Below are 8935 nucleotides of genomic sequence, written 5' to 3'. Positions count from 1 at the left end.
AGCCTGTTTTAAATATAGGTCCCTGGTCTAGTGGACAACATTTTCATCTGGGTTTTATTTTGGAGAGAGTGTGTTAATTACCACCATGGTCTTTCAAGTGAGTAAATCATCCGGTGGTATTTGTGGCAATTGAGGCAGCAGGAATCTCTTTCCTTCTCTGTGCTCTGCATTTCACGTGGTTTTTTAGTGCAGATAGCACTAGAGCTGCTATATAATGATCCATGGAAGTGACCTCGATCTTGTTTCCCCACAACTGCATCAGAGCAGGTGGTGCACTCGTTGGTTACCAAACAAAATAAAAAAAAATAGACCTCAGTCAGGAAGTTCTGCTTCTAGTGCTTGAGCCATGACTCTGGGTGTGCCCTATTGTGAACTGGACATTAGCCGCCAGTGTTTACTGGACCTGAGCTGCAATTGTTTACTTGATCTAAGCTGCGGTCCACAGGAAATCCTGAGGATAACACTTGGCCTGGTAGCCAAGGTCACGAAGAACCCGCCTTTGGTTAGAACCAGACCCCATGCTGCTACCGTTAGCATCTAGGGAAACTGTTGGCAAGAATTGCTGACCCGTTTTGTCATAGCTTACAGTTTGAAATGTCTTTTGTTTGTGTTCAGTTAAACAGATTCTGTGTAAATACAATACAATTATGCATTATACAATAGTCTTTTCAAAGTGATATTATAATACTACTAAAATGATGGATGCTGATCTAAAATGTATACAAAAACGTATGTATTCCTAACTATCGATTTATTTGATATCCATATTCTTGTTTTGACAAGGTTACCATGTAATGTGTCTGTATTATCAGCAGCTCAAGGTCAAACCAAGTGAAATAACTGCATAGAGGGAAAAGAAGAGAGAGGGGCAAATTCTTGCTGGGATTAAGGATGATATTCAGTCATGCCTGCTGGCTTAAGCCCCTGTGTTACCTGATGAGCCATACCTGAGAAGTAGACGGTGCAAAAGGAAGCAGTGTTATTTGTGTGTACATGCGCACAATCGCCCTCCTTTCTCCTTTCTCCTTTCTCTCTCTCATGCCCTCCTCCCTGCACAAGAGCTTTGGATTTCTTCACGGTGCATGAGCCACCAAAGTTCCCTATTGATACCAATGGCGCTCGCTTTAACCGTCTTAGATAAACCTGCCTGTCACTGTGAGCTACCTAGTCTAGTCACTTTTAATAAGGCTGTCTCTGTTTTTAGCCAGAACCAGCAGCAAAGACGGGTCGGGTGGTTTTCTGCAGAGGAAGTACTTGAATGAGTCTGTTAAGTGTGCAGCTTAGCATGGTCAAGTCCCATGTGTCCCCTAAACCCAGCGTCGGAGAATCTATGATAGGTTGGCAGATTGAACTGAAAATCCTGTTAATTCCTCCATACGGGGTGATCGTCTTTGACCCGCAGGGTTGAGGACATGGATATGTTCCCATTGTTTCTGGATGTACACTCAGAGATTTGAGCATCGTCATGTGCAACACGCTTCCTTTCTGTTCTCTATCTGTCGGCGGTGGTCTCGCAACCTGATCCCTCTCCTGTGTCTGGTCCCTGTGTAGGGGAGCCTGATGAGCTGTTTGTGCTGATGGTCTCAAAGGGCTCTTCTTATGGTTTATTTTGGGAGAGGAATAATTGCACTCATCATTTTGTGTATAGTCAACATGAGCCACTATAAAAAATGGAAACGGAGCCACTATCCTAGTAGCTCCATTTCCGTGCTACTAGGAAATGGAAATGTCAGTTTTGGTTTTTCTAAACTTAATTTGACAGGGATCATTTGTGTGAGATGATTCCATTAGTGACTGTTTACGATGCAGTGTTTTGAGTTGTCCGACTTGTGTTTTATGTGTTTTAAGGTGTACTCTTGCTATATATATAATAAGCATAGAAAATGTTTTCCATACATAATTATCCATTGCAGAAATGTTGTTTGGTTATGCTGTTTGATCGACAGTATATTATTTATGCGGTACTGTACTTGATCTTTACTTTTTTGTATACCACACACTTCGACTTCAGTACTGTCACATTTATATGCACCAAACCCATCATACACACCATTTGTAGTTGAAATTCTATTTCACCTTGTGGAATAGATTAGCGATCAAATTAAAAAAGGAAAAGCTCATTCTCTTCCGGTCTGAAAATGTTTACATTTATAATGATTCAAATAGACATATATGAATGCCTTCCCGTAGTTTAGATGAAAGGCTCTGTCCTTGAATGAACCCCTCATCTTACTTATAAAGGCTACTTCTAATAACTCCTAACCAAATAACACAAGCAAAAGCCCCTATACCACACTAATGCCAAAAGTATTGAGTTTGACAGAAACTAATCCGAGGAATTTAATAACCAGTATACTTAATGGAACATTTTGGAAGTCCAGGGGCTTCTTGTTGTACAAGAATATCAGAACTGGAGACAGTACATTGTGTAAGCAGGACATTTGCTTAACGCATCTATAAAATGTCACTGTCCGAACTCAGTTTATTTTTTACAATAAATGGTAACGAGGACAAACAGTTGCTGAGCGGAGGTTTTGTAAGATAAACCTCCAGGGTGAGCAAACTCTATAGGAAACTGAAAAGGCTGAACAATATGTCAATATATCAAACCAAGCAGCTGTAATTGTTCAGCGACGTGAGGGATGTCACGTCAGGCGGTGTGCTCTATTCCATCATTCTTTAATATTCAAGCACCTGCATAAGGTTCTTCAATTTTAATGCTGCCAATAAAACATTGAGTGCAGTGACAATTAAAACATGTGTAACAAAGCAGAAGAACTGATTGAGAGGTTCACATCTGTTTGATGTTTGCTAACAATGGGGGTAATTGGGTTAACATTTTAGACTTTCCGGGACAGGGATTAGCATTCATAAATGGAAAACCTAAAAACATAAATTCCGTTGTGTAATACGTTGTTGTTTGAGCACAGTAATCCCGTCTGCCCCAGTGAATTCCTTGCAGGACCCATGTTTAAGGCCACCTCCATTCAGCAAGATGAGATGAGTTTGGGGGGGGGGGATTTGTGCAGGGTTAAGCACACAAACCGCACTGGGCTTAAGAGAGCTCACTTCTGCAAAATTGTGTGGTTATTTTTTCAATTAAATCAAGTAAAGACTGATCGTCCCTGGCCCCTGTGTACTTAGATGCTGGGATAAAAGGGAAAAGTCTCCAGTGATGCTCAGGCACAAAACCAGTAATGCTTTCAAAGTATAGAGCTATGATGATGAAATAACCCCCTTGGGTCAACGGTTGAATTAAGTTTGGTGTTAGTTCATGCAGATTCTGTTCCCAGACCTTTCAAACTTTTTTTTATCGTGAGATCCGTTTTAGGGGATATTTCTACCAGTATTAGAGGAAGTCTAACTAGGGAACAAACCAATAAGCATATAAATATTTTGAGTGGTTGCCATTGTTGTCAACTTCTCTTCCCTGACAGCATCATTATTGTCAGTATAGGGCATATTATTAACACAATAAAAGCATGTTATTAACTTGACCTGATGACCGCATTCAAACCAGAATATAGAGTGGGGAGCCAGATAGTGTAGTGGTTCGAAGGTTTGCTCTCCGCTGATCCTTGAGCAACATGCCTAACCTATACCTGCTTCTTAAGGAAATTTATCATTTTTTTTTTTTTGAATATTAACAATAAAACAAACACAAAACAGTAATAATTCCTCTCCCTTTCTACCCCCTTGCAGGATGGCTCGCGGCAGCGCAAAGAGAGGAAGAAGACGGTGTCCTTCAGCAGCATGCCCACGGAGAAGAAGATCAGCAGTGCCAGCGACTGCATCAACGCCATGGTGGATGGCTCGGAGCTGAAGAAGGTGCGCTCCAACTCCCGCGTCTACCACCGCTACTTCCTGCTCGACGCCGACATGCAGTCGCTGAGGTGGGAGCCCTCGAAGAAGGAGTCGGAGAAGGCCAAGATCGACGTCAAGTCCGTCAAGGAGGTGCGGACGGGCAAGAACACGGACACGTTCCGGACCAATGGCAGCTACGATCAGATATCGGAGGACTGCGCCTTCTCGATCATCTACGGGGAGAGCTATGAGTCGCTGGACCTGGTCGCGAATTCCGCCGACGTAGCGAACATCTGGGTGACGGGTCTGAGGTATCTGATCTCTTACGGGAAGCACACCTTGAACATGATTGAGAGTATCCAGAACAGCATGCGCTCCTCTTGGCTCGGGGAACTCTTCGATGAGACCGACGTCCACAACAGTAAGCAGGTGAACATATGTGCAGCGGTGCAACTGGTGAAAAATCTAAACCCGGGACTAAAAAATGTAAAGATAGAGTTGAAATTCAAGGAGTTCCACAAAGCTAAGGACAAAGCGGGCCCTGACGTGACCAAAGAGGAGTTCATTGAAGTGTTTCATGACCTCTGCACCCGACCAGAAATCTATTTCCTCTTTGTTCAGTTTTCCAGCAACAAAGAGTTTCTGGACACCAAGGACTTGATGATTTTCCTCGAGGCCGAGCAGGGCATGGCTCAAGTGAGCGAAGAGACAAGCCTGGAGGTGATACAGAGCTACGAACCGTCCCGAGAGGGCCAGCTCAAAGGCTGGCTTTCCCTGGATGGCTTCACCAACTACCTTATGTCGCCGGAGTGCCATATCTTTGACCCCGAACAAAAGACAGTGTGCCAAGACATGAACCAGCCACTGTCTCACTATTACATCAACGCCTCGCACAACACGTACCTGATTGAGGATCAGTTCAGGGGGCCCTCGGACATCACAGGGTACATCCGGGCCCTTAAGATGGGCTGCCGCAGCGTAGAGTTGGACGTGTGGGACGGGCCCGACAACGAACCGGTCATTTACACCGGACACACCATGACCTCGCAGATCGTTTTCCGCACCGTCATCGACATCATTAACAAGTACGCTTTTGTGGCGTCAGAGTTCCCGCTATTACTGTGTCTCGAAAATCACTGTTCCCTGAAGCAGCAGAGGGTCATGTTCCAGCACCTGAAAAAGATCCTGGGTGACAAGCTCTACCTCGACCCTCCAAAACCCGAGGAGCTCTACCTCCCCTCGCCCTTTGAAATGAAAGGTCGAATCCTGCTGAAGGGCAAGAAGCTCGGCACAAACGTCACCGGTTCAGAGGGTGAGGTGACGGATGAGGACGAGGGTGCGGAGATGTCCCAGCAGATGACCATCGAGTCTGGGGAACAGCAGACTCCCGCGCCCAAGAAGTTCCAGCTCTCCAAGGACCTCTCCGACCTGGTGACCCTGTGTAAATCGGTGGAGTTCAAAGACTTCCCGACGTCCTTTCAGAACCAGAGGCCCTGGGAGCTGTGCTCCTTCAACGAGGTCTTAGCGAGCCGTTGTGCGAGTGAATTTCCAGGCGATTTCGTAAATTACAACAAAAAGTATCTGGCGCGCGTTTACCCCAGCCCGATGCGGATCGACTCGAGCAACATGAATCCTCAGGACTTCTGGAAGTGCGGTTGTCAGATCGTTGCGATGAACTACCAGACGCCCGGCCTCATGATGGACCTAAACATCGGCTGGTTCCGACAGAACGGAAGCTGTGGCTACGTGTTGCGCCCGGCCATCATGAGGGAACAGGTGTCCTACTTCAGCGCCAACACCAAAGACTCTGTTCCTGGCGTGTCCCCACAGCTGCTGCACATCAAGATCATCAGCGGACAGAACTTCCCAAAGCCCAAAGGCTCCGGGGCCAAGGGAGACGTGGTGGACCCCTACGTGTACGTGGAGATCCACGGTATACCTGCGGACTGCGCCGAACAGAGGACTAAGACGGTCACCCAGAACGGGGAGAACCCGCTGTTCGACGAGAGCTTTGAGTTCCAGATCAACCTGCCGGAGCTGGCCATGGTGCGCTTCGTAGTGCTGGACGACGACTACATCGGTGACGAGTTCATCGGCCAGTACACCATCCCCTTTGAGTGTCTTCAGCCGGGCTTCCGGCACATACCGCTGCAGTCTCTCACCGGGGAGTTGCTGCCCCACGCCTGGCTGTTCGTCCACGTGGCCATCACCAACCGACGGGGGGGTGGCAAGCCCCACAAGCGGGGGCTGTCGGTTCGCAAGGCTAAGCGGAGCAGGGAGTACGCAAGCATGCGGGTGCTGTTGATCAAGGCCCTGGATGACGTCTTCAAGACGGCCATGGTCCCGTTGAGGGAGGCCACGGACCTCCGGGAAAACATGCAGGTAAGAGCACTACTGCCAAGTGCTCCTTAACCATGTCATGGTTTTAACACAACGCAAAGGTCAGGGTATTTTATGCTCATCTCACATCCATATCCAACAAGTTCTGGGTTCATACCCCAGTGTACAATGTTCCTGTAGACATTCCGAGAGCAAGATGCATAACCCCTACCTGCTCATAAGTAAGGGATAATGCCCGACGAGGTGTCTATTATCCGGAATTAATGGACTACGCGGAGGCCTTAGACGTCCATTAATTCCTGATAATGGATACCTCAAAGTGCATTATCCCGCTTATACCATGGTCACTTGCCAAAGAAGATAAATTAAGACCATTCATTTACCATGCGTTGTGCAATCCAAATATAAAGTTTTTCAAAAGCCATAACTTTGTTTCCCTGGTAACGCCTGAGGGTTTGACTAATACCTGGAACAATCATTACCCTCCTGTAAGGTTCTTATGCAATGGAAACGTTGTCCACTCCTCAAGTTAATAGGACAGACTTTAGCTACGACTTAGCAACGGGAGGTATTTTAGTCTGTTCAGCTATGAGCCAGAGAGCTAACGTTATCGATTGTACATATTTATAATTTGAAATTCGTCCAAGCCTTTATACCACAAATAAGGTACTCTAGGGTCAAGCATATAACCGCATTGTCTGATTACAGTTTAATAAATTTTTCACAATTTACCAGCTCCCGTTATGAAGACCGAATCACCGCGCCATTCGTTTCAATGGGAATCTCGACGGTCTATACTTTCAACATGAAGTATACATATTTATCATTTGAAATTCGTTCCAGCCTTTATACCACAGATACTATAAGGTCTATAGCTTATAACCGCATTTTCTGATTACAGTTTAATGCATTTTTCACAATTTACCAGCTCTCGTTTTTTAAGGCTGAACAGACAATTTGACTGGAATTACTTAAGAGGTGTCCGTATATCAGGGGTTAATGCACACCCTGCAGCCAATCAAAATCGAGTATTCCCCCAGATCATGGTATAAAAGAAAGTATTTGCTGTAAGACACTATGGTTTAAAGCCCCTGGTTAATACAAAGGGCATTGAAAATAGTAATCCGGGTCACCATGAATCATACAGTTGCGGTTTATGCGTTGCAATATTTGTTTACAAGACAATGTTTTTCATCAATAGGACTAAAAAAAAGAATACAAAAGTCTCATCGACCCCAAAGTCTTGTGTAGATCATAACCAGGTCCTCCACAAAGGCTCTGGAGCGTCATAGGAGAAAAGGGTTGGTTTGGCAGCAGCAAAACAAAGCCACTGGGCCTGATTCAAATCAGATGTGATCTAATCCCTGTGTGTTGTGCAACACACAAGACCGCTGGGGGACTTCAAAGCCCACTGCCGAGCTGGCAAGACGGAGCTTCTATTAAAGCCGGTTCTAGTTATTCAGAGGCTTCGACCGCATTCATCTCCATGCTTTAATATTTGAAGCTAGATCAGGTAATGGGGCCAGACACACGCTCTTGTGGGTCGCATCACAAAAAATGTGACTAAAAGTTTGTCGCGAGGGGATTCATCTCACGGCTGTTTCAGATGCATGGCGCTGTTTGTATTCCTTTAAGGTTTGTCTGGTTTTAGAAAAACCCTGCTTTCAACTCCTCAGATCGGCTCCGCTAACGTGTGTGGTGTATTTCCTTGACCTTTATGATCTCTGGGCGGGCTTTGTTTTCTCACCATGTTTTCAAGTATGAAAAGGGAAGTTCATGTAGAAAGGAACTGACACACACACACACACACACACACACACACACACACACACACACACACACACACACACACACACACACACACACACACACACACACGTACGTCCCTCCTTTCTCTCCGTCCCAATACTTTTGTTTATGAAACGCTTATGATTCGATTAGAAGGAAGGTCGGTGTGTCTTCCTCTGTGTGTGTGCATGTCTGTTTATGTGTGTGTCTCTCTTTCTGACTTTGTGTGTGTGTGTTTGAGGGAGGAGAGGGTGTTTAAGAGAGATTGATAGTGAAGGAATGAGTGTGAGAGTGTTGGAGAGGTTGCTTTGCAGTGCAAGTATATATGCAGGTGCGTTTTCGAGTGCCGAAAGTTACCACAGATAACAAGCGTTTCCTCTCACAAGCACTTCCTCTGATAGTACTGCACGGCTATTTTTGTCAGTGCTAGTGTTGTGTTTTCATGATAGTGGAGTTCAATGGAGCATCTGAATCTTAACATTTCAACCAATGTTACAATATGGGTGCTGCATATACTTAATAATACTCTTGCCAATGTCTTCTGTACTTGTGCTACAAGTTTTAATTCTTTAAAAAACTACCATACTACATATAAATCCAGCACATGTATTTTCCAAAAGGAAAATATATATCTCCTTCAAAGTTAAGGAGTCAGCGGACGCTTAGTATTCCCCCTATAAAATAGAATTGTGTTTTTGGTAGTTTTATGTGTAGTTCTAATTACCTAGCTTCCAAAGCTGCCTTAAGCAATCTTCCCCACATCATGACATCCAACATGTAACCTAAACCCTGATACCACAGAAAAGTCCTTCTTGTGGTCATGTGTGCAGTATGTTCATGTACAGAGATGATGCTCACAGCCAACAGTAACAGAACTGTAGCCTCGGCATCGATGTCCCTTTGTTGAAGACTTGGGTTCATGGGGGATATCAAGGATGTACCCTGCTGACGGCAGCGCTCCTGTCTTGTCCAACACGATGTGTATATCTTTATATATATACAT

The 8935-nt window shown here is 45.2% G+C and overlaps 1 protein-coding gene across 1 annotated transcript in view; it reads left to right on the top strand.

The window, feature by feature from the left end:
• The window catches only part of LOC132467287 (inactive phospholipase C-like protein 2), a 46877-nt gene that overhangs the window by 18022 nt on the left and 19920 nt on the right, over positions 1–8935 (top strand). The window contains exon 2 of the mRNA XM_060064470.1: positions 3703–6186. Coding sequence (XP_059920453.1) covers positions 3703–6186 — 2484 coding nt within the window. The remainder of the gene's footprint in view (positions 1–3702; positions 6187–8935) is intronic.

Source organism: Gadus macrocephalus, chromosome 11 (genome assembly GCF_031168955.1).
Source record: "Gadus macrocephalus chromosome 11, ASM3116895v1".
In the NCBI taxonomy this organism is placed as follows: Eukaryota; Metazoa; Chordata; class Actinopteri; order Gadiformes; family Gadidae; genus Gadus; species Gadus macrocephalus.
Note: the sequence above shows the minus strand (reverse complement) of the source record. Positions and strands in the feature narration are given on the sequence as shown.